A 27,253-nucleotide genomic window follows, 5' to 3' on the forward strand; every position below is an offset into this window, starting at 1 on the left:
TTATCATGTTTTCTTTAGTACTTTATTGTTTTACATGTGAACCTTTAAGTTTCTCCCCACCTACTCCCACAGAAGAAGGGATATTCAATTGTCCCATACTATCTTTTAAATAACCTAACTCTCCCTTTGTTTCTACTAAGAGAGGTTTCTTTTTGACTACAAGTAACAATATACATACACCCAAAGTGAACGGAACAATATAAAGAATATCTCATATAACAAAAAGTCCACAGGTAAAGCAGTTCCAAGATTGGTTAATTCAGAAGCACAATTCAGGTGCTTTCTATCTACATCCCGCTATCTTTAGTGTGATAGCTTTCATCTCCATACTTGTCCTTTCATGGCCATCAGAAGGCCATTGCAGATAAGCTTGAAACATCCATATCACATATCTTCACTAAGAAGCAGAAAAGGGATGCCGGCAAATCGCTATCTTGTATCGGTTGTTAAGAGCAACAGAAAATTTCTTATTCAAAGTCTTCAGACTTCCTTCATCTTATTAGCCGAGATTCCATCAAATGATCAGGCAAGCCAATACCATGATTGGCACAGAATCTAATCAACACTCACCCTCTCTGGACTAGGGAAGCACCCTGTTCTACAGCACAAGGCAGCCATACAGAGTTTTAGACCAAAAAAAAAAAAAAAAAGAAAAAAACATGGGGCTTTGTCAGCAAGGAAGGGAGAACGAAACGGCTGATGGGTAGGCATATGAATGTCTAACAAACCAACTTATCTGAACCCACCTTTTTCACACACACAATTCCCACACCTGTTTTATTTTGAAGTTCTCTACTGTGTTCTATTTTGATCTTCTGTGTCATTAGCTATTCCTGGGTCCTTATGACTTTTAACTTAATAACCTTTATATATGTATATTTGGTAGGAACTTTCCTAAATTTTTTCAAAATTAAAATTTTTTCCCCAAAATATGTGAGAATTAGGATTGTAGTCATGCATTGCTTAGCAAAGGGGATACATTCTGAGAAATGCATCATCATTAGGAGATTTTAAAACTGTACAATCACAGAGTGTACTACACAAACTTAGATGGCATGATCTACTATACACCTAGGCTATGACCTATTGCTCCTAGGCTACAAACCTGTACAGCATATTATTGTAGTGAACACTGTAGGACACTGTAACACAATGGTAAATACTTGCATATCTAAACATAAAGAAGGTACAGTAAAAATACAGTATTGTAATCTTATGGAACCACCACCATATATGTGGTCGGTCATTGACTGAAACATCATTATAGGGCACATAGCTAGAATTTAATAAATCAAGTTAAACAAATATCTTTGTAATACTGTACCCTTCCATGAAAGGAAAATGGTATGCCTCTAACTTGAGTTTTCTTTAATGTTCTAAAGTACATTTTTATAGTTTTTATTTCATGTTTTTAATATAATGTTTGGTTTAGTCAATCTTCTTAATCTGCCATTTCTATGGCAGAGTATCCACTGAAACATCTTGTTTGGTGTGTCAGTCACCCCCTTCTGCATAGTTCCCTGTCACACAAATACATGCAAAAGGGTAATAAATAAATGGGAAACAAAGTATAGTTTTAGTAATCAAAACATGCAAGGTTCTAACAAAAGCTGGAGATATCTGCTTATGCCAAATAATTTAAGTAAGAGAAAGTAAGTAGAAGAGGTGGTAAGAAAGATGTATCAGATGAGCACTGACCCCAAACCACTAAGATGATATGGTCCAAAAAATGTCAGAATGACTAATCCAATTATCCACCTCTCTGCTCAGCTGGAAGAGTAAAGAAGGGGATAAAGATGTTAGATCCTTTACCAGGACTTCCACGCATGGGGAGAGAAGCTGAAAGTCAAAACTGTAACAGGAATAAATACAAAAATTCTTTCCAAACATACCTAATATTCTTTGGCCCTAGAGTCACTGAATTCACATTTAAACTAATCTATTATTTCATTTTGATCATATTAATGGCGCTCTGAAGGAATGAAACATATTAAAGCAAAATTAAATTTATAAACAATTTAGGCAGTCATATATGTATTTATATATACACACATACAATGTATATATGAAATCCTTATACAGGTGTAAAAATTCTTAATAAATTATAAGCAGTAATATAAAAAAATTTAGTATGTTTGCTTTTTAAAATAAAAACTTGTTCATTCTTATCACAAATAATTCTGTTGGTACATAATTTTCTCTCATGCTAATTCAACAAACCCTGAGCTTTGTTTCTCCATCTATGGCTAAATACATATTACTCTAACCAAATAAAAAGGTTTAAAATAAGGGTCCTACATCTTGGTGTCTGGTTATTTGAAATCAGGTTTTCATTTTGAATTGTTTTGGTTAAGTGTATGTCATGGCAGGATGTCCCTTTATCTCCTTTGAGTTGATCTGTGTTAAACTGATAAAAATACATGCTTACTCCTGCACAAACATCAAACAATGTAATTAAATCATCACTACTTGAAATACTTTTACATGAATAATTTATCTCTTTACACTGTTGAAGCCTTGCATTTCAGTATGTTCTACAGCTTCTGTATCATCACCTGAAATTTGCCTAAAAAAAAAAAAAAAATACAAATAATTATTTGATTTTTAGATACAAAGAAAACAAGTCTAAACATCAATTTTCTGTTCCATATAGGAAATAGTTTCAGTCAAGAAATCTGCTATGTCAAAAACCTTTTCACATTCTTCATAATATTCAATAAAGTCAATTCTATTTTTTCTTTTCTTTTTGAGATGGATTCTTGCTCTGTCGCCCATGATGGACTGCAGTGGCGCGATCTTGGCTCACTGCAACCTGCACCTCCCAGGTTCAAGTGATTCTCCTGCCTCAGCCTCCTGAGTAGCTGGGACTACAGGCGTCCGCCACCATGCCCAGCTAATTTTCGTATTTTCAGTAGAGACAGGGTTTCACCCTATTGACCAGGCTGGTCTCAAACTCCTGACCTCGTGATAAGCCCACCTCGGCCTCCCAAAGTGTTGAGATTACAAGTATGAGCCACCACGCCCAGCCAGTCAATTCTATTTTTATGGGATGATTATATGGTTTGTGAGTAAGCACTTTTGTTTCTCTTTATGAATCCTACATTTGGGTACAGTATTTCATTGCTAATGATCATTGTAAATGTAAAGGAAATACAATAAAGCTCAAGGCCTCTTGGCTGGTAGCTCTGATGAAAAGATCTTTAGGGAGACATTTAGTGATAAAAGAGTATCTGGTTTTACTTAGCTGTATATAATAGGTGTATCCTAAACAATTGTTTAAAAATAGCATTTTCAATGTTCTAGGGAAATCTGCTATCTTAAAACAGTGCAGGAGATATTCAGAAGACTATCTTTAAAAAAATTAAAGTTTAAATAACTTTAGAAGAGTTAAAAATCATCCCTTAAATTGTCTTATAAATTTGGATTTCTTTAGTCCATTATTCAAAAATTACTGAGTATGAATATAGTATGCTACATATTACTAAATGTTACATTGATAAAACTAAAATGAAAGTTTCAGCATTTTAAATTTCCTCTCAGTTAAATTAAAAAAAAAAAAAAGACCTGAAAACAAATTACTAAAACATCTGTAAGAAAAGTGAATTCAACTTACAAGCAGGCATTGAAGACACTTCAGCTGTTACAATACTTTTTATTCCCAAGTTTGATAAGCCACCTCTGATTAAGCCACATGTAAATGCTAAATACTAAAAGGAAAAAAAATCATTAAAAATAGTAAGGATTTACTAAAATAGTAAAGCTATTGATAAATACAACATTACATGACTTATCATCAGTAGGTCATTCCTGTTATAAAAAAGGAGTTTGGAAGATTGTTTAAGTTACTGAAAAATATTGATAGATTTCACAGCTCCCCAGAAACTAACGCATGGACATAGGACTTAAGACTTCAGCTCAAGGCCGGGCGCGGTGGCTCACGCCTGTAAACCCAGCACTTTGGGAGGCCGAGGCGGGCGGATCACAAGGTCAGGAGATCAAGACCACGGTGAAACCCCGTCTCTACTAAAAATACAAAAAAAATGAGCCAGGCGCGGTGGCGGGCGCCTGTAGTCCCAGCTACTCGGGAGGCTGAGGCAGGAGAATGGCGTGAACCCAGGAGGCGGAGCTTTCAGTGAGCCAGGATCGCGCCACTGCACTCCAGCTTGGGCGACAGAGCAAGACTCCGTCTCAAAAAAAAAAAAAAAAAAAAAAAAAAAAAAAAAGACTTCAGCTCAGCCAATTAAGCACTCCAGTCCAGGACTGTGAATCTAGAGTCACTGACAAAAACAAGCCAGAAACAGATAGGAATTAGTTCTGGAGGCAGTAAAGGTAGTTTGTGTCTACAGTCCATGCTGCCCACAGCATTATAAGTAGATACATTCTGTGGAGTGACTTGGCTATCTTAATGGCTGCCTTAAAACTCCCCTGGTTATTGCCTATTTTTTGAGCTTATCAATTGTGTTAGCTTACAAGCAGAATTTCTTTCCTTTATTTACAACCAAGAATCTTGACTTGTTCAAGACTTATAGCTTGCCACAACAAAGAATTATCTGGTTGAAAGCATCAACAGTTTGGATGCTGAGAAATCCTGTCATATAGAAACAAAGAAAGGGAATAGGGCTGAGCTACGACACCAAAAGTCATGACAAGAACTGGATTGAAAAACTAGCAATTCAAGGAATTTTTGATTACCCACATCTATACTGCATGATGTTCAACATACTACATTATCTATGAATAATATAAATATATATATTTAAATAAATACAATATATATATTTAAATAAATATAAATAATATAAAATATTATCTTACAAATAATATACATAAATGGGTACTAATAAGTAACTAGATCTGAGTCATGAAATTTTAAGCTGGAAGAGGTCTTAGAGATTGTTTATCCCAAGAGTTCTTAATCTGGGATTTGTGACCCCTATGAAAATAAAAACCATGCATATGTGCGTATTTATGGGGAAAGGTGTTCCAATTCTCAAAGATGTCCATAACTCAAAATAGTTAGAAATCACTGAATTGGTCCAACTTACTCTTTTCACAGCTGAAGAAACCAAGATCCCAAAAAGTTAAGTGAGAACCAGAAACATTAAGTTAGATGTTAGTAAAAAAGAGAAAATACGCCAGGCGTGGCCCGCAATCCCAGCACTTCGGGAGGCTTTTGTAATCACACCTGCAATCCCAGCACTTTGGGAGGCTGAGGCAGGCGGATCATGAGGTCAGGAGTTCGAGACTAGCTTGGCCAATATGGTGAAACCCCAACTCTACTAAAGATACAAAAAATTAGCCAGGCATGGTGGCGCACACCTGTAATCCCAGCTACTCAGGAGGCTGAGGCAGGAGAATCACTTGAACCCAGGAGGCGGAGGTTGCAGTGAGCTGAGATGGCACCACTGCAGTCCAGCCTGGGCGGGAGGGCTTCATCCAAAAAAAAAAAAAAAAAAAACAGCAGAAAATACACACATTAACCATAAAAATGTAGTTAGAGCCTGGATACCCCAAAAATATAGAAAATAGGCAATCAGGCCAGATGCGGTGGCTCACACCTGTAATCCCAACACATTGGGAAGCCGAGGTGAGGTGATCATTTGAGCCCAGGAATTCAAGACGAGCCTGGACAACATAGTGGGATCCCATCTCTACTAAAATTTTGTTAAAAATTAGCTAGGCATGGTGGCCCACACCTGCAATCCTACCTCCTTGGGTGACTGAAGTGGGAGGATCATTTAAGCCCGGGGGGGTTAAGGTCAAGATAGGTCATGATTGCACCACTATACTCCAGCCTGGATGACAGAGCAAGACCTTATCTTAAAAAAAAAAAAAAAAGAAGTGATCTACCACACATCTACATGTCACTGTCATTTATAGTGTTTCTTTTTCTGAGATGGAGTTTCGCTCTTGTACCCCAGACTGGAGAGCAATGATGGCACGATCTCGGCTCACTGCAACTTCTGCCTCCCAGGTTCAAGTGATTCTCCTGCCTCAGCCTCCCGAGTACCTGGCATTGCAGGTGCTCGCCACAATGCTCAGCTAATTTTCATAGTGTTGGTAGAGACGGGGTTTCACCATGTGGGCCAAGCTGGTCTTGAACTCCTGACCTCAGGTAATCCACCTGCCTTGGCCTCCCAAAGTGCTGGGATTACAGGTGTGAGCCATCGCGCCCGGCCAGTGTTTCTTTAATTGGTCACTCTATGACTATGTAGCTACAGTTTAGTGTTATTGTAACATGTCTCTCATTTCACAGAAAACTCTTTAAACAAAAAACAACACCTTAAAACATACTTTTAATTCAATAGTCTGTTATGATTAGCATTGTACTTTTCCCTGTAGTCCTACTATTAACAGAAACACCAATTATTATTAATTAATTATTCCATTAAATACCTTAGATGCATGTTCTAAATACTGTTTTCCTGCAGACATCTGAGTAAGCAGGCGAAATTTGTTGTCCTGAAGTACATAGATGCCCTGTTCCAAAAATAGAAAAAATATCCAAAGTCAATGTAGCTAGCAATCCTTAAAATTATTTTATTCTTATGAAACAATGTAAGAGCTTTTTTAAAGTTATTAAAAGTCTCCTTCCCATTGGCCAAATTTTCTTTTTCTGTTCTTGGGAGACAGGGTCTCCTCTGTCACCCAGGGTAGAATGCAGTGGCATAATTATGCCTCACTGCAGCCTCCAACTCCCAGACTCAATCGATCCTCCCACTGCAGGCTCCCAAGTAGCTGGGACTACAGGCGTGCACCACCAAGCCCTGCTAATTTTTATATTTTTCTGTAGAGATAGGGTTTCGCCATGTTGCCTAGGCTGGTCTCAAAACTCCTGGGCTTAAGCAATCTGCCCACCTTGACCTCCCAGAGTGCTGGGATTGCAGGCATGAGACCACGTGCCCAGCCTGGTCAAATTTTGTTTAAATGAAGGAGTTTTGCAATGTTCAAGCTGAAGAGTTGCAAGTTCAATATTTTCACAACACTAATATCTACTGAACGGTTTTATACACTAAAGATACAAAGACTATATGAGACATAGTCCCCATCCTTAAAAACTCAGAGTCTAGTATGATGGAATCATTAATATATGTCCATATGAAATAAGCTATTGGTTTGTTTGTATATTTATTTATTTAGACATGAGCTCTCACTTTGTTGCCTAGGCTGGAGTGTGGTGGTACAATCACAGCTCACTGCACCCTTAAACAAAACCTGGGTGTTTGTGCAATTCTCTTGCCTCAGTCTCCCGAGTAGCTGGGACCACAGGCACACACCACCACACCTGGCTAGTTTTATTAATTTTTTGTAGAAAGGGGGTCTCCCTATGTTGCCTAGACTGGTCTTGAACTCCAGGGCTCAAGTAATCCTCCTGCCTCAGCCTCCCAAAGTGCTGAAATCACAGGTATGAGTCACCACGCTTGACCTAATTTTTATTTTTATTTATTTAATTTTTTGAGACAGAGTTACGCTCTTGTTGCCCAGGCTGGAGTGCAATGGCTCGATCTCAGCTCACTGCAACCTCCACCTCCTGGGTTCAAGCGATTCTCCTGCTTCAGCCTCCCAAGTAGCTGGGATTACAGGCATGTGCCACGACACCCAACTAATTCTGTATTTTTAGTAGAGACGGGGTTTCTCCATGTTGGCAGGGCTGGTCTTGAACTCCCAACCTCAGGTGATCCGCCTGCCTCGACCTCCCAAAGTGCTGGAATTACAGGCGTGAGCCACAGCACCCGGATTTATTTATTTATTTATTTATTTACTTATTTATTTGAGACAGAGTCTTGCTCTGTCGCCCAGGCTGGAGTGGAGAGGCATGACCTAGGCTCACTGCTACCTCTGCCTCCCGGGTTCAAGCAATTCTCCTTCCTCAGCCTCCCGAGTGGCTGGGACAATAAGCGTGTGCCACCATGGCTGGCTAATTTTTGTATTTTCAGTAGAGACAGGGTTTCACCACGTTGGCCAGGCTGGTCTCGAACTCCTCACCTCAGGTGATCTGCCCACCTCAGCCTCCCAAAGTGCTGGGATTACAGGGGTGAGCCACCGCACCCAGCCTTATCTAAATCATGTCTAGAAAGTAAAAATTCAAGAGTCATTTCTTCCCATTAGCATTTCCCGTAATTCCAAGCTAAAGTTGGTACAAAATGAATTCTAGGCCAGGCACAGTGGCTCACACGTGTAATCCCAGCACTCTGGGAGGCCAAGGCGGGAGGATCCATTGAGCACAGAAGTTTGAGACCAGTCTGGACAACACAGTGAGACGTTGTCTCTAATTAAAAATAAATAAATAATCCTATTGAGAGTACCAGATACATTTAATTTTTTACTTAATCAAAATTCCAAATCTACTCTAAGTATTTCCTTGAGTTCATAAAATAAAATCTAATGAAGCTGGGAGTGGTGGTGCACGCCTATAATCCCAGCTATGCAAGAGACTGAGGCCAAAGAATTACTTGAGTCCAGGAGCTCAAGACCAGTCTGGGCAACATAGCGAGACTCTGTCTCCCTTTTAAAATTTTAATAAATACATTGTCTTCTATGTAATCTATTAATTTTGTAAGAAAATCTTTTAAGAGTAGAAAATACGACAGCAGTAATAATCCAGGAGTTACTTAAGAGTAAAATATGCTCACAAATTAGACTTTAGAAATGACTGTAAAGAATCTCTTCCTGCCACCCAAGATGCCCACAGGAAAGGCCAACGGGAAAGAGGTGGATCCGGCCCTTGCTGTCATGAAGAAACAGGAGGCCAAGAAAGTGGTGAATCCCGGTCAGGCGTGGTGGCTCACGTCTGTACTCCCAGCATATTGGGAGGCTGAGGCAGGTGGATCACTTGAGGTCAGGAGTTCGAGACCAGCCTGGCCAGCATGGTGAAATCCCATTTCTACTAGAAATACAAAAATTAGCTGGAGTGGTGGCACATGCCTATAGTCCCAGTTACTTAGGATCCTGAGGCAGAATGGCTTGAACCCAGGAGACGGAGGTTGCGGTGAGCTGAGATCGCGCCATTGCACTCTAGCCTAGGCAACAGAGCAACACTTCGTCTCAAAAAAAAAGAAAAGAAAAAGTGGTGAATCCCCTGTATGAGAAAAGGCCTAAGAATTCTGGCATTGGACAGGACATCCACCCAAAACGGACCTCACTCACTTTGTGAAATGGCCCCACTATACCAGGTTGCAGCGGCACAAAGTCATCCTCTTGTAAGCAGTCGAAAATGCCTCCTACAATTAACCAGTTCACCCAGGCCCTGCACCGCCAAACAGCTACTTATCTGTTTAAGCTGTCCCACAAGTACAAAGACAAAGCAAGAAAATAAGCAGAGGCTATTGGCCTGGGCTGAAAAGAAAGCTGCAGGCAAAGGGGATGTCCCCACTAAGAGACCACTTGTCCTCCAAGCGGGAGTTTAACACCATCACCACGTTGAAGGAGAACAAGAAGGCTCAGCTGGTGGTGACTGTACACTATGTGGATCCCATCAAGGTGGCTGTCTTCCTGCCTGCTTTGTGTTGTACAATGGGGGTCCCTTCCTGCATTATCAAGGGGAAGGCAAGACTGGGACGTCTAGTCCACAAGAGGACCTGCACCACTGTCGCCTTTACACAGATTAACTCGGAGGACAATGGAGCTTAGGTTCAGCGGGTGGGAGCTATCAGAACCAACTACAACGACAGACACGATGAGATCAGCTGTCACTAGGGAGGCAATGTCTTGGGTCCCAAGTCTGTGGCTTGAATTGCCAAGCAGGAAAAGGCAAAGGCTAAAGAACCTGCCACCAAACTGGGTTAAATATACACTGTTGAGTTTTCTGTACATAAAAATAATTAAAATAATACAAATTCTTCAAAAAAAAAGAAATGACTCTAAAGACATAAAGGTGATATATTTGTGGTTCTGCATATTATTACCACTAATGAACAGTAACTAAGGAACCAAATACTAAAAGCTATTATCATCCTGACTTTTGCTACTTTAAAAAACTTAACATAGCACATAATTGGGTGAAAGGAACAGCTATCATTACTGATAACTGTCCCTTTGTCTTTATTCAGTTCACACTACTGGAAGAAAAAAACTAATAACTTATTAATAACATAAAAATACTTCAAAGTTAACCAGAAATTATTTTAGGTTTTAAATAAGTCACTAAAATATGATATTTATATTAAGTTAAAGGACTTTAAAATATAGGCCTTAATTAATTTAATTACCTGATGATTTGTCCTTAGATTGTCGATTTGTTTCTTGAATACCGTAGTCCAAAAATCTTTACAAATGAACTTCATGATATCTAACTCATCCTTGAACCTTGCAGTATCTTTTGTAAACCTAAAAAGATCAACTGGAAGTAATACAGTATTTATCCTCCAAAAAAAGCAAGAGGGACTAATTATTAACTAATTTCCAAATGCCAGAACAGCACTGAACATTTACTGGGTTATTTTTAATTTTAATTATTTTTTGAGACAGGGTCTGGCTCTGTTGCCCAGGTTAGAGTGCAGCAGCATGATCTCGGCTCATTGCAACGTCTATCTCCCTCCCAGACTCAAGCCATCCTCCCACCTCAGCCTCCCTCGAAGCTGAGACCACAGGCACATGTCACCATGCCCAGCTAATCTGTATATTTTTGTAGAGACGGGGTCCTACTCTGTTGCCCTGGCTGGTCTCAAACTCCTGAGCTCAAGCAATTCTTGGCCTCCCAAAGTGCTGGGATTACAGGCATGAGTCACCACACCTGGCTGAACATTTATTAACACTCATAAAGTCATAAGCACCACGCAACGTGATCCTATCTCAATGGATTCACATTACGTTATATAAATTATGAGGCCTCAAATTAGTCTAAACATTATAGCCAAAATTTCAGGTGCAATGCATTCTAGCACATCAAAAAAACCACAAAAGAACAAAGAGCTGAGCATTATCATGACATTGTTACATAAAATATACTCAGAGTTTAACTATTCAGGTAGTGAGAAAGAAATACTAAAAAGAATTGATCTATAAGTTCAAAGATAATTACACACATAAACATAGACTATAGTTATTTCAATCCTATGTACAAAAAAATTCAATGCAGGTTAAAGAACCCAGTAGATCTTAAGTTAAAAATGCAGTAAGATTTTAGATAGCTGTTTCAATACCTTCAGGAAGAAAGTCTAAAATACATAACACATATATTTTCTTTAATCATTAAAATAAAATTTGAATAAACGCGTTAAAATGGCATTGGATCTAAAAATAAATTTTAATTTTTGAAGTAAAGAGAAGAAATAACATTCAGGAATTAAAATTAAAATATTCCAAGTTTTATGCAATCTTTTGAAATAGATTATCTTTGTTTATAACCTACCTGCAAGAAAATTTTCAATCCAACCTGCTCACCTTTCTATCAATCCTTGTCCCACTCGAAACCCCATGTTTTCCAGCTTAGTAATACATCGTCCGTTTTCCTGTTTTAAAAAAGAATAGTTTTAAATACTTTTAGAAATGCTAGGATGTTAGTGTTCAGAAATTGTTTTACAATATTGGTTAAAAATATTAATGTAAACATTTATAATTTTTTCCCTGAGACATTTTAAGAAAAAGTGAATTATATGGTTGATTTTATTTATTTTACTTTAATTTTACTAACTTTACTTTTTACTATTTTTTTTATAAACAAATTCATAATTTAGTTAACATATATGTAATTAACCTAAAAACTTCAATAGAAGGATACATTTTTAAAATTTATTTTATTTTGAGATGGAGTCTCACTCTGTCGCCCAGGCTGCAGTACAGTGGGGTCATCTCGGTTCACTGTAACCTCCACCTACAGGGTTCAAGTGATTCTCCTGCCTCAGGTTCCCAAGTAGCTGGAATTATAAGCACCTACCACCATGTCTGGCTAATTTTTGTATTTTTAGTAGAGAAAATACAAAAATACAAAATGTTGGCCACGCTGGTCTCAAACTCCTGACCTCAAGTGATCCACCTGCCTCGGCCTCCTAATGCAGGGATTACAGGCATGAAGCCACCGCACCCAGATAGAAAGACACATTTTAAAACCACTTGGAAAGCCATCTCTATAGAAGTGATTTTCCCAGGATAGTAACCAGATGTAACCTAACCCAACACCATCTTAACTAGCAGAGGTTCAATGGGTTGAAGCTTTGTGCTCCTCCCTGACCCCAAGTTTTTTAATACAAACAAATCCCTCAAGGTGCGGTGGCTCATGCCTGTAATCCCAGCACTTTGGGAGGCCAAGGCAGGAGGATCACTTGAGCTCAGTGGCTCAAGATCAGCCTGGGCAACATAGCAAGACCACATCTCTACTAAAAATAAAAATAGTTGGGCATGGTAGCATGTGCCATTTTGGAGGCTGACACAGGAGGATTGCTTGAGTCCAAGAAGTTGAGGCTGCAGTGAGCCATGATCATGTCATTGCACTCCAGCCTGGGCAACAGGTTGAGCAAGGGACCCTGTCTCAAAAAAAAAAAGAAAAGAAAAGAAAAGAAAAAAGAAATAGAGAAGAGAAAGAAAAGAATTTCAGTACTGTTTCTTCTTAGGAGAAAACTCCAACCTTATGAGACCAACCACAACACAATGAAAAGTTGCACTAACTACTTCAGAATATTAGTAACAGCAGATGTTGGTACGAATAACTGGTATTTATTCTAGAGTCCTTATAAATAAAATCCCACAGTTAGCATTTGCATTATCAGCTAGAGAGTTAGTTAACATGTAGTAGAATGAGGACTTACACAAGGTGTAATACACAGCATTTTACTACTATGAAAACAAATGCAGTCCAGTTAGGAGAAAACCAAGTGGATTCTAAGTTATACATATCTTAATGACAAGACTCCCCACCATTTGTGAATGTAAAACAATTTTTAAATGTTGACACTACAATATTTAAAATAGCTATCATAAATGTACATAACGTATTCCATGCTAGGTTTTTGTTTGTTTGTTTAAGGAAACTGTAAGTTATACTGTGGTTAAGGCGTGTATCTTCACTCTTGAAAAGGCCCACATTCTATCACAGTAATGTATGGTCAGACTTAGCCCCAAATGTTAAACACCTGGATCAAGACATAACCAGTTATATTGTGAAAGGAACCTATATACATTTATCAACTCTAGTTCCTTAATAGGTACCTAACAAGTCATTAACATACAGAAACACGCATCATGAGAACCAAGAAATACCACCCATCCCTTCTGCATATCAGCAATTTGTCACTCCTGAGCAACAGTGCTTATATCACTGAGGTCTATGAATAGTCACTTTTCACATTCATCCCAAGAGACAGAATGACCTTTTTTTTGTTGTTTTTTTTCTGAGACGGAGTCTCACTCAGTCGCCCAGGCTGGAGTGCACTGGTGCGATCTCGGCTCACTGCAAGCTCCGGTTCACGCCATTCTCCTGCCTCAGCCTCCCAAGTAGCTGGGACTACAGGCGCCCGCCGCCACGCCCGGCTAATTTTTTGCATTTTTAGTAAAGACAGGGTTTCACCATGTTAGCCAGGATGGTCTCGACCTCCTGACCTCATGATCCGCCCGCCTCGGCCTCCCAAAGTGCTGGGATTACAGGCATGAGCCACTGTGCCTGGCCTGAGACAGAATGACTTAAGCACAAATGCAACATATTATAATTTCTCACCAAAAAGTCACAAATTAAACCAAAATATTTTACACAATTTATATAAAATGCCTTAAAATCTGCCTTCATTTAAGCTCGCTCTCTCCATATCTGGTGAGTCAACTGGATGTCTTTGGGTATGAGAGCCACCTTTCTAACTGTAGACGGCACACAAATTAGCATCTTCAAATCAACCCACCAGGTATACTTCACTAGCCTCCTGCAGCGCCCCAGTGATTGTGCTCTGAAACCTCAAGTTGGTTTTGAAATCCTGGGTGATCTCTCTCACCAACCTCTGGAAAGGCAGCTTCTAGATGAGAAGTTAGGTCAATTTCTGATAATGAGAATCTCTGGAAGTACTGCAGTCCCAGGCTGATAGCGATGAGGTTTCTTCACCGGACTGGTAGAGGGGACACTTTTTATCTGGCAGCGTTAATAACCTGCTGTTAGGAGGAGGGGTTCCCACCAGTGGAATTACAAGCAGTTGATTTGGTTTGGGCCATTTGCTTTTACCTAACGTCAAAGTTTTAGGTCACTTCTTCAATCGCCACACTGCTTCTGCTGCCCAAGGAAAAACCACAGTGTCCAAGCAAAGAATAGATGTTCCTCCAACAAAGGACCAAACTGCTATTTACTTATTTATTTGACAGGTCTTGCTCTGACACCCAGGCTGCAGTGCAGTGGCGAGATCATGGTTCATTGAAGCTTTAAATTCCTGGGCTCAAGCAATCCTCCCACCTCAGTCTCCCAAGTAGCTAGGATTACAGGCACATCATCATGCCTGGCTATTTTTTTTTTTTTTTTTTTTTTAAGAGATGAGGTCTCACTATATTACCCAGGCTGGTCTCAAAGTCCTGACCTCAAGATATCCTCCTAGCTTGGCCTCCCAAAGCAGTGGGAATACAGATGTGAGCCACATCATTTTCACAAGGTAACAGGGAACTACTGCTTATCATTGATTTTCAGAAATCAAATCCTCTTTCTAATTACTCCTCGTCTCCCTCTTATCCCCATTTCAATCATTCTTCTCTCCTAGGTTATAAAACCTGGTATCACCTGATGTTCTTCCCTGAGTCAAATCCTTTTTGCGCTCATTAAGTTCTATTGTTCCTTGCTTCAAAAAGTCTCAGAATCATCCAGGCTTCCCAGTTCTCAGTGTCTTAGCTGATTACCACACTTTGCCTTAAATCATGAGATTGCTTTGCTCTTCCTTTGACAATCTCATTCAGTCTTAAGGCTTTAAATACTACCTCTATGCTGAACACATCCAAATCCTATGGATGACTGATGGACTGTCCTCTACAATCCAGACCCCATACCTCTCTGGCCTCAACCTTCTGCAGACTCACTCTGTGCTGTCCCTTAAACATGCCAGGTACATTCCAGGGGCTTTTGCATCACCTCTTCCTCCAGATATTCACACAACCAACTCCCTCACTTCCTTTGAGTCTACTCTCATGTCACCATCTTAGGCTCATTTTAACCATCTTCTTTAAAAGTGCAACATCATACCCCTTTGGCAACTCGCTATCCTAGTGATCTTAAAAACGTGTTGGCCGGGTGCAGTGGCTCACACCTGTAATCCGAACATTTGGAAGGCTGAGGTGGGCGGATGACGAAGTCAGGAGATCGAGATCATCCTGGCTAACACAGTGAAACCTCATCTCTACTAAAAATACAAAAAATTAACCAGGCATGGTGGCACATTCCTGTAGTCCCAGCTAGTCAGGAGGCTGAGGCAGGAGAATCGCTTGAACCCAGGAGGCAGAGATTGTAGTGAGCCAAGATCGTGCCACTGCACTGCAGTCTGGGTGACAGGGCGAGACTCCATCTCAAAAAAAAAAAAAGACCAGCAACATCAGCATCACATGGGAACTTGCTAAAAATGCAAATTCTCTAGTCCCACTCCCAACTTACTTAATCAGAAATTCTGGGTATGGAGCCACTAATCAGCTTTAACGAGCCTTCTAAAAATTGATTTGACGCTCAGTCCCACTTCCTTGCTTAATTTGTCTCCACAGAATTTCTTTCACCATTTAATATACTATACATTTTACTATTTTATATTGCCCATGTGCCCCTTGCTCCCCTCTCTGCTAAAATAAAGCTCCAAAAAGGCAGGGATTTCTGTATATTTTGAAGCCTGTTTGTCTCCCACTAAGGAAACCATAGGCCTTATTATTCACTAAACTTTCTTCTAAGGAACCATGCACTCTGTTTATGGTGCTGTGACTACTAAAACTGTATTTCTAGAAGACTTTATTGGGCATAGACATCTAGTGGTCCCAAAGGACCTTTGAAGTATGCATATTCAACATGATATTCATTTTATTAATGTCTTCTGCCTGCTCTGCCTCCAAAATTTCCTAAATTCATTAATGGCATGACCATTCACCTAGTTATTCTAACCAGAAAACTTCCATTTTCTTCACCCCTGAGGTCCCAACCCCTACATACACTGTAGTCCAGTGGAGCCTACCTTTTTCAAGCTTTTCAAAATTCACCTTCTCTCTCTACCCTTACTTCTTCAGTAAGGCCTTATCATTTCTCTCCTGGTTTTTAGCTACAGCCTTCCAACTGGTCTTGTCTCATTTTTTCCTACTTTGTGTCATCTTCTATATTTCTGGTAGTATAATTTCTACCAAAGTAGATTTCTGGAAAAAAAAAATCACGTTATTCCCAGCTGGGCATGGTGGCTCACGCCTGTAATCCTAGCATTTTGGGAGGCCGAGGCGGGCGGATCACCTGAGGTCGTGAGTTCAAGACCAGCCTGACCAACATGGAAAAACTCCATCTCTACTAAAAATACAAAAATTAGCCAGGCATGGTGGCACATGCCTGTAATCCCAGCTACTCGGGAGGCTAAGGCAGGAGAACTGCTTGAACCCGGGAGGTGGAGGTTGCAGTGAGCCGAGATCACTCCATTGCACTCCAGCCTGGGCAATAATAGCAAAACTCCGTATTAAAAAAAAAAAATCATGTTATTCTCTACTGGAATTTCAGCACCTGCTCCCCTTTCTTCAAAATAAAGTCCAGGCCTGACGTAGTGGCTCATGCCTGCAAATCCCAGTACATTGGGAGGCCAAGGCAAGCGGATTGCTTGAGCTTAGGAGTCTGAGGGCAGCCTGGGCTACATGTGAAACCTCATCTTTACAAAAAATACAAAAATTAGGTGAGCATGGTGGCATGCACCTATAGTCCCAGCTACTTGGGAGGCTGAGGTAGGAGGATGGCTTGATTGCAGGAGGCAGAGGTTGCAGTGAGCCAAGATCCAACCACTGAACTCTAGACCAGGCAATAGAGGCAGATCCGGTCTCAAAACAAACCAACAAACAAACAAAAAATAAAGTCCAAACTCCTTAGCATGGCATCATGGTATATGCTTTCCTTAAAGACCCCTGGCTAGTTAACCAAAATTCATTAACATCCATATATTCACAAACATCTTTCCCTTCTACCACTCTGAAATTTCTGCAGCAACTCCAGAGTGCCATATTCTCTTCTGTCTCCATGCCTTTGTATGTGCTATTCCATAGACTTCACATTCTTTAAATTCTGCTCAAGTATTACATTCTTCCAGATGCCTTCCCTGAAACTTCCTTAGGCCCTATGCTGTCATAAAACTCTGTACATACATCTATTACTATACGTATCACTATCTTCGGTTTTTCTGCTATTCTCCACACTTCTTCTCGAACATGCTTAGGATGACGCCAGGCGCGGTGCTCATGCCTATAATCCCAGCACTGTAGGCAGGAGGGTCACTTGAGACTAGGAGTCTGAGACCAGCATGAGCAACATAGCAAGACTCTGTTTCTATAAAAAATTTTGTTTTAATTAGCTGGACACGGTACCATGCCCATAGCCCTAGCTATTTGGGAGGCTGATTTGGGAGGCTGATGTGGGAGGATCACTTAAGCCCAGGAGGTCATGGCTGCAGTGAGCCAAAGTCCCAACACTGCATTCCAGCCTGCATGACAGAGAAAGACCTTGTCTCTCTCCCCACCTTTTTTTTTTTTTTTTTTTTTTTTGAGACACAGTCTTGCTCTGTCACCCAGGTTGGAGTGCAGTGGCACAATCTCAGCTCAACGCAACCTCCGCCTCCTGGGTTTAAGCGATTCTTCTGCCTCAGCCTCCCGAGTAGCTGGCCCTACAGGCGCGCACCACCACGCCCAGGTATTTTTTGTATTTTTAGTAGAGATGGAGTTTCACCATGTTGGCCAGGCTGGCCTCGAACTCCTAACCTCGTGATTTGCCAAAGATCCCAAAGTGCTAGTATTGCTAGTATTACAGGCATGAGCCACCTCGCCCAGCCTCTCTTTTTAAAAAAATAGAGACATTGTTTCACTACATTGCCCACTTTGGTCTCCAACTCCTGGGCTCAAGTAATTCTCCCACCTCAGCCTCCCAAAGTGCTGGGATTACAGGTGTGAGCCACCACACTCACCCAGATACTTTGTCTCTTTAAAAAAAAAAAAAAAAGTTCAGCTAGAATAAGTGTCTGTAAATCATGATGCTCTTTGTGGAATAATTTGCTCTGTAGAATCACCTAGGAACATATGTATTACCAGGAACTATTGAAACCACCTTTGCAAAGATTGTAACTGTAAGTAAAAGAGATCTCACCTAATCAACTCCATCTTGCCTTTAACCTCCAAACTGCCCTTGGTCATTCCTGGATGCAGCCCAAGTTAACTTTAGGAGAAATTTAGTTTATAGTGTAACCTTAAAGCAAGAAGGATAATAGCCCTTCCCGAAACTAAATCACCTTTGCAAAACTAAAGAAAGACTATAAGGTTAGGATTATGACAGGGGCCTGAATTCCGCTAAAATGTAGGTAGTTAAATGATAACCAGACATTATTCTGGAAGTCACAGATTTGTAACTTCCCCAATTACTCCTGTAAATAATTATCACTATTGTAGAACCTAAAAAAGGCCTTTTGAGATGTCTTTTCAGACTTTTGCATTTCGGATGACTCCAACTGGTCCTCTGGCCCCCACCTCTGTAACGGCATCCCCAACCAACCAGCAGCACCCATTCCCTAGTCCCCAGCCTGTCAAACTATCCTTGATAAACCCTAAACTCTATGTTTGGGGAGGCTGATTTGAGCAATAATAAAACTCTGCTCTCCGATTTAGCCAGCTCTACATAAACTCCTTATTGCAATTCTCCTGTCTTGATAGATCAGCTCTATCTGGGCAGCAGCGAAGAAGAACCCATTGGGCAGTTACAATATGCTTATATACACACTCTCAAATCCTATGATCACATGAGCTTCTGAATTAAGCCCTACTACATATTTTTTGATTTTGCTACTTGTTCATGCACTTTTGAGTAGGCACCAAATTTTTAAGAAAAAATCAACTTGAGAACATTTTATCCACTAACCTTTTAAAATCCTTTCACCATAAATTGAGAAATGCCCAATTAGTCCACTTTAAGAGAATTCCTCTTTAAGAATAGTTTGATAAACATTGATTTGGAGGGTTAGAACACTGTTTCTTTCTTTTATCTCACCTCAAATCTTACAGAAGTTTATTTTGCTACACTGAAAATCTGTAAAACTTTATTTCACTTAAAAAAACTTTTGATAATTAAAAAAAAAAGACACATAATCCTGTTAGCGAGAAATGGATTTTATAGGTCTTTTCAGACATAAACAGCATGGTTTTTACAGATCTTTTTATGTCTGGAAAAATCTCTAAAAATCACTTCTGGATGACAGGATTATGTATCTTTTACATTTTTTATGATGAAAAATTTCAAGCACACTCAAAGTAGGGACACTAATATGAACCCTCATATACCCATATTTCAGTATGGGTTCTGATTATGAAGACTACCACATAACTGTTATTTATATAATTTTTGCTTATTATGTACTTTCAATTTTCCCCCCACCATAAATACATTGCAGTAGAAAAAGAAAGTTATTTTTAGCTTAAATGATTCAAAACTATGAACTTCCTTTCTCTTATATGATTAGTCCATCTCTTAAAATTATCAGGCCTGAGTAGAACAGCTCTGTTCATTTTAATAAGGATTAACCCACTGGGGGAAAAAAAAGAAAGGCATTTTAAAAGGAAGAAAAAATATTATTCTAGACAAGAGTCAGAAGAGGGCCAGGTGCAGTGGCTTACTCCTGTAATCCCAGCACTTTGGGAGGCCAAGGCGGGCAGATCACCTGAGGTCAGAAGTTCAAGAACAGCCTGGTCAACATGGTGAAACTCTACTAAAAATACAAAAAAATTAGTCAGGCATGGTGGCCGGCACCTGTAATTCCAGATATTCAGGAGGCTGAAGCAGGGGAATCACTGGAACCCAGGAGGCGGAGGTTGCAGTGAGCTGAGATCACACCACTGCACTCCAGCCTGGGAGACAAAAGCAAAACTCTGTCTCAAAAAAAAAAAAAAAAAAAAAGAGAGAAGAGGAAAGGTAAGAAGGGAGAAGAGAATGAAGAGAACTGAATACACAAGTGGTTGGGGGGACCGGGGGGTTATAACAAAAAAGTAAAAGGGGTGTGTTAACTGTTCTAGAGGGAAAAGGAAGGCTATCTTTGCACAAACAGTAAACACTGATGTCAATAATAAAGTCAGAAGTTTGTAACTTGAAAAAAATCTCTATTATAGATGTGTCATTTGAATAAGAATAGAATTTGCTTCATTTCCAATAACGTTCCAAATGTATCCTGCCTATCCTTCTTGTGGGTAAACTGGCAGTATCTTTTTCTGGATGTCATACAGGTACCTCAAAAGTTCAAGCTGGCGGCCGGGCGCGGTGGCTCAAGCCTGTAATCCCAGCACTTTGGGAGGCCGAGACGGGCGGATCACGAGGTCAGGAGATCGAGACCATCCTGGCTAACACGGTGAAACCCCGTCTCTACTAAAAAATACAAAAAAAACTAGCCGGGCGAAGTGGCGGGCGCCTGTGGTCCCAGCTACTCGGGAGGCTGAGGCAGGAGAATGGCGTGAACCCGGGAGGCGGAGCTTGCAGTGAGCTGAGATCCGGCCACCGCACTCCAGCCTGGGCGACAGAGCCAGACTCAGTCTCAAAAAAAAAAAAAAAAAAAAAAAGTTCAAGCTGCCCCGAAATAACTCATTATCTTACCTCCTTATTTTTTTATTCTCCTTTAATCCCTTTTCTGATTAATAGCACCACCATCCAAACCAGCTGCTCAAGCTAAAACCTGACAATAATTTTCAACTCCCACTCCCATCCTTAAACAAGACCTACAGAATTCCACTTTCTACCTCTCAAATCTGTTACCTGCTTTTCTCACTATCCCTGTCTTAATTCAGATCATCATCATCTCCTGCAGTGACTCCCGTAATAAAGGATTTTCCCCCTACAAGGATCTTCCCTATCTAGCCCAAACACTGGATTACTTTTCTAAAATGCAAATGATCCACATCATTCCCTTCCTCAAAAATATTCCCTTGAAAAGATCCGAATTCTTTAATAACACAGAGCTTTCTAACTTCACCTCTCAATTCTTCTTACTCTCCCTCTATTCAGTCTAGTCACAAAGAAATGCTTAAGAGTCTTTAAATCCACCACTCTTTCGTACCTCTACGTCTTTATCTTTGCCTAGGATACATTTCCTATCCCCACTCTCCACCCATTTTTTATCAATAGCATTAAAGAAAGGGCTCCTGACTTGAGCACGACTTTGGACTATTTCTAAAATCCGTTACAACTCCATGATTCTACCAGCCAATACTCAAGTGTTAACTACTCACTAAATCACTATTCCCTAAAGACTGTGAGGCAGAAGTTTTATTTTATTTATCTAGCAGTGTCAGCAGCGACAGGCCCACAATGACTGAATAAGGATTCCCACATATTAGAAGTAACCGCTACATACTATCACATTTCGGAGTAAGTCAGATTAAAAAAAAAAAAGTAATCTCTACAACTCTACAAGGATGGGGCCATTGTTCCATTCACTACTACATCCCTGGCACCTAGAACTAGCTCTGACATAACGGGCACTAAATAAATACTTTCTGAAATAATTAATTTGTGTTCCCTAATTATCCTAACGCCTGCAAACTTTCCCCTGCAAACTCAGCCTTCATTAGGCTTCAGTTCTCAAATTGTGTGGAGTTGCACTGAGCATTAGGAATGAGGAAGGAAGGACAGGTCTGTCCAGTGCAAGGCTGAAGTGCTGGAGGTGCCAGCAAAACTAAGTAGGGGTGTCAAAATCAGCTCTGCAGTTAACCCTCCCGTAAACAATGGCAGGGACAACACTAAAAGTACCAAAATCTGTGGGGTGTAAGACAAACGTACGGAAGTAGACAAAAAGGAATCAAATGGAAGATACGAAAGAGAAAACGATGAAAGATGACGGTTCAAAGGAGACAACTGACAGGTTCCAGGGTTTAGGATACCTGGAGGTGGACCATTTTCTGTACACCTCGGGAGGCATCGGGTGGCATGGGACAGGGGTTGAAGGAAAGCACTGAGGGGAAACAAGGTGTGTCACCGCAAAAGGACCGCAAGGACGTGTGGCAGCACTCACCACCTCCCCCTGCTCCGCGGACTTGTACACTCCAGACACCATCTCGTTATGGAGAAGCAAAAACAACGCCTCATCCGCCATTTCCTGCTAATTCTTCCAAGCTCCGAGTTTTGGCTCCGGCTTGAGCTGGTCTGGGGATTCCGGCTAGCGCCTTGAGCGACCTGGCCGGCGCCGCGACTCCGTCAGGCCGCCATTCTGTCCCTGTGGCTAAGAGACCGAGGTATTCACACAGCTTCCCAAAGGCTGGTACTGAAGTGAGTCTGGTACTGGAGACAGCCCACACTCCGGGGCTACCAAGTGCTAGGGGCCGAACGAAAGATTGACACGAGCTCTAACCCAAGCGAACCAGCTGAGATGCGATCTGGCCGCTGGGCGGGGGCAAAAAAAAAAAAACCCAACTTCCGGTCCCCTCTACCCCGGCATTTGGCCAGCTCTATGATCACTGAGTTCCTCTCTCCCAAGCCCAAAGAGGCCAGCGCCCGGAAATGAGGAAGGTTCCCCTCCCACCACGATGTCCGGGGCCGACCAAGATAAGACCTAGAGAGCTTCTGCCTGGCCCCGGCACGGTGGCTCACGCCTGTAATCCCAGCACTTTGGGAGGCCGAGGCTGGTGGATCACCTGAAGTGGGAAGTTCAGACCAGCCTGAAAACCCCGTCTCTACTAAAAAAACAAAATTAGCCGGGCCTAGTGGTGCATGCCTGTAATCCCAGCTACAGACATGCGCCTGGCATGAGTCTGAGGCAGGAAAATCGCTTGAACCCGGCAGGCGGACGTTGCGGTGAGCTGATATTGCGCCACTGTCCCCCAGCCTGGGAAACAAAAGTGAAACTCTGCCTCAAAAAAAAAAAAAAAAAAAAAAAGAGCTCCCGCGGCCACCTTCGTGTGAATTAGCAATAGAAGTTAAAAAAATTCACAAGAATTTCTATTGGCTTCATCAAAAGCATTCACTTCTCGCCATGTGTTCTTCAAATATGAAAAGTTGTAAAAAGAGTTTAAAATATCATAAATTTTCAGAGTTCAAATTTTTAAAATATTGAGAAGTTATCCCAATTCCTATTGAATTAAGCCCGGGTATACAAAAAGAATTAGAGCCATTTTGACCACCAGGAATTTTGCTGTTAGTGGGGTGCAACGGACAAGGGAAGTGGAGCAAGCGAAAAACAAGATACACTTGAACCGGAAAATACAGACTAATCAGAGGATTAGGTGAAAAGTGCTACAGAATTCAGAAAAGTGATGTCACTGCAGGATGGAGTTCCTAATCATTTACAGCAGTGTGAGACAACTGTAGGAATTGTCTCACTGCATATGCAAATAAATATACATGCTACATCATAGTATGTACATCTTAAATTTAGCAAATTCAACATTAAGCATGTTGCTTAGCCTGTGATTAGTTCTTTCCTTGGTAATTCACAAAACAAATTTTTTTCCCCAATTATCCCAGTTGTTTTCCCCCAAATTAACATTTTGGGTTTTCTCAAATTGTTAACAATAACTTCTCAACTTTTCATGCCTGAGCCAGGCACCGTGGCTCATGCCTGTACATTCTAGCACTTTGGGAGGCCGAGGCCTGGGGAGGATCACGAGGTCATGAGTTTGAGAGCAGCCTGGCCAACATGGTGAAATCCCATCTCTACTAAAAATACAAAAATTAGCCGGGCTTGGGGGCAGGTGCCTGTAATCCCAGCTACTCGGGAGGCTGAGGCGGGAGAATCACTTGAACCCGGGAGGCGGAGGTTGCAGTAAGCAGAGACTGTGCCACTACACTCCAGCCTGGGCGACACAGCAAGACTTCATCTCAAAAAAACAAAACACACACACACACACACACACACAAACTCTTCATGCCCTTTCACAGGAATTTAAGATCATGTTCCAAAATTTTAATTGTGGTAGGTTTTTTTAAAAACACGTCCCTTCTAATATTTGAATCAGTTTATTCCATTCATCACATAAATCCAGTATAAAACTTCCACTTAAGCCTTTGAAAACACTAAATTGTCTAGAGGAGTATTTTGCAACAGTAATCTTAATTTTTCCAGCACTAAATTTTCCCTTATGTGAAATCAGGTCCTTTATGTGTAGATTACATTCTTGCCCTCATCACTACCACCAAGAAAAAGGTGTCCAAGTTCACCACACAAGTCAAAAAGTAAGTAATTGGCCAATTTGTCAAGGTTGACTTCTCCAACCACAATAACGTGAGGCTTTTAAAGTATGTTTTTGGATAGAAAGGAAACTGATATTTAATGAGGACCCACTAACTATTGAACACAACATCCTACTGATCCTTCTTCATAAAGTTAAATTGCCAAGGCTCCTAGGAATAGATCCTATGGAAGCAAGGGGAGAGAGAGAGAGAGAGTGTGTGTGTGTGCACGTGTGTGTGTCACAGAGACAGTTTTGCTCTTATTGCCCAGGCTGCAGTGCAATGGCACCATCTCAGCTCACTGCAACCCCCACCTCCCGGGTTTAAGTGATTCTCCTGCCTCAGCCTCCCAAGTAGCTGGGATTACAGGCATGCACCACCACGCCCAGCTAATTTTGTATTTATAGTAGAGACGGGGTTTCTCCCTGTTGGTCAGGCTAGTCTCAAACTCCCGACCTCAGGTGATCCGCCCTCCTTGGCCTCTCAAACTGCTGGGATTACAGATGTGAGCCACTGTGGCCAGCTGTGTGTGTTTTGTTTTGTTTGAGGCAGAGTCTCACTGTTGCCCAGGCCAGAGTGCAGTGGCAAGATCTTGGCTCACTGCATGCAACCTCCAGCTCCCGGGCTCAAGCAATTCTGCCTCAGCCTCCCAAGCAGCTAAGACTACAGGCGCTTGCCACCATGCAGGACTAATTTTGTATTTTTAGTAGAGACAGGGTTTCATCATGTTGGCCAGGCTCGTCTCAAACTCCCAACCTCAAGTGATCCGTCCACCAAGACCTCCCAAAATCCTGGGATTACCAGTCCAACCATACATGGAAACATTCTTACACTTGCTGAATAGGCTCTACTATTATCACACTCTCATGCCTCAGGTACTGCCTAAGGTTGAACACAGATCTGTAATAAGATCAATAAGGCTACGTATGCTCACAATCAGAATTAAATAATTGTCAATCTTCTTCCCTGTTATTCATCTCTACATTTTTTTCCTTCTATAGTACTTTCTGCTTTCTAACATGCTATACAATTTATTTATTTATTTACTTATTTATTTATTTTTGAGACAGAGTCTCACTCTGCTGCCCAGGCTGGAGTGTAGTGGCACAATCTCAGCTTACTGCAACCTTCACCTTCCAGGTTCAAGCCATTCTCCTGCCTCAGCCTCCCGAGTAGCTGGGACTACAGGTGTGTGCCACCACACCCAACTAATTTTGTATTTTCAGTAGAGACGGGGTTTTGTCATGTTGGCCAGGCTGGTCTTGAGCTCCTGACCTCAGATGATCAACCCACCTCGGCCTCCCAAAGTGCTGGGATTACAGGTGCGAGCCACCAGGCCCAGCCAATGTACTTATGTTTATAATCTGTATCCACAATTCCTCCCGTGAAGCTTTTTCAGAGATAACTTTTTTTTTAGAGACGGGTCATGCTCTGTAGCCCAGGCTAGAATGCAGTGGTGTGATGACAGCTCACCGCAGTCTCAAACTCCTGGACTCAAACAATCATCCCGCCTTAGCCTCCCCAGTACAATTTTTTAAATTTTTATTTTGAGAGACAGGATTCTTGCTATGTTGCCCAGGCTGGTCTTAACTCCTGGGCTATAGCGATCCTCCCACCTCAGTCTCCCAAGTATCTGGGATTACAGGCACAATCCACTGGACCTGCTCAGAGATCTTTATTGTACACTGGTATACCCAAGTGCCTAGAATAGCACCTGGCACATAGTGGGCACTCAGTAAGTATTTGTTGAACTAATGAATGATCATTGCTCTTCTGGAAGCCTACAAAATCCACAGAAGCAGGAATCACAACTATCTTGTCCTAGGCTTTATTTTCAAACCCTAGCTTACTGCTGATACACAATGGAAGCTCTAAAAGATGACTGGATTAAAGTGGTAGCTTGAGTTAATTAATACACCGGGCCCACTAATGCTTTGTACAAGGAAGATAGATGCCTGGCTGAGATTATTTATAGCATTGTTTCTGTGGGAAAGTGTTTTGGTTTTTTTGTTTGTTTGGGACACAGTCTCACTCTGTCACACAGGCTAGAGTGCAGTGGTGCAATCTCGGCTCACTGCAACCTCCTCATCCGGGGCTCAAGCTATCCTCCTGACTCAGCCTCCTGAGTAGCTGGGATTACAGGCGTGCACCACCACTCCCGGCTAATTTTTGCATTTTTAGTAAAGGCAGGGTTTCAACATGTTGGCCAGGCTGGTCTCCAGCTCCTGGCCTCAAGTTATCCACCTGCCTCAGCCTCCCAAAATGCTGGGATTACGGACATGAGTCACTGTGCCTGGCCTGTGAAAAAAATGTTTTCTGAGCTTCCATTTGTGTATATATATGTTTATAGAACAAAACTGGTTCCCACATTGGCAGTGCAGGTAGGGCAGAACCAGAAGCAGGACAACACACACAGACACCACTAACAATAGGGCCGCTCCCTTAGGCCTGGTCTTCACCAGCTCTAGGCCAGGTGAAGAGGCTAACTCAACCATGACTGCCTGTCTGTCTCGCCATTGCTTTCTTTTCTCTAGTATAGATGCTCAGGGTCTAATCAGAGACTGATTCTCAACTGGCGCGACCAAGGGACAGTTATATTATCTCCAGTCTCAATTTCCTTATCAGTAATAACAGGCATTTTTATCCACACTTTTAGTTTGTGAGGAATAAGGCATGTAGAGGGTTTCACAGAGGGTCGGGAACAAGATCAACCCCTAACCAATGTTAGCCATTATGATTAATGACTTTTCCTAGTTTTTATTTTTGTCTTCCTTCTGCTCACTTTAGCCTAATCAGGGTGGGCGTGGTGACTCAAGCCTGTAATCCCAGCACTCTGGGAGGTAGAGGCGGGCGGATCACCTGAGGTCAGGAGTTCGAGACCAGCCTGCCCAACATGGTGGAATCTGGTCTCTAATAATACGAAAATTAGCCAGGCGTGTTGGCAAGCGC

General features: G+C 41.4%; 1 protein-coding gene across 2 annotated transcripts; it reads right to left on the reverse strand.

Moving 5' to 3' along the window:
• On the reverse strand, positions 1-22,764 carry TRAPPC6B (trafficking protein particle complex 6B). Of its 2 annotated transcripts, XM_025392774.1 has the most exons (6): positions 22,152-22,764; positions 11,383-11,450; positions 10,209-10,326; positions 6,397-6,480; positions 3,614-3,707; positions 1-2,566 (listed from the first exon to the last, which is right to left on the reverse strand). In XM_025392774.1, exons 1-6 carry the CDS (start codon positions 22,230-22,232, stop codon positions 2,535-2,537), a joined length of 477 nt encoding a protein of 158 aa, XP_025248559.1. In that variant the 5' UTR covers positions 22,233-22,764; the 3' UTR covers positions 1-2,534. The 2 variants fall into 2 exon arrangements, with proteins under 2 accessions (XP_025248559.1, XP_025248560.1); XM_025392775.1 differs by lacking the exon at positions 6,397-6,480.
• Between the last annotated feature and the right edge of the window lie 4,489 nt (positions 22,765-27,253).

The sequence above is a fragment of the Theropithecus gelada genome, chromosome 7b (assembly GCF_003255815.1).
Source record: "Theropithecus gelada isolate Dixy chromosome 7b, Tgel_1.0, whole genome shotgun sequence".
In the NCBI taxonomy this organism is placed as follows: domain Eukaryota; kingdom Metazoa; phylum Chordata; class Mammalia; order Primates; family Cercopithecidae; genus Theropithecus; species Theropithecus gelada.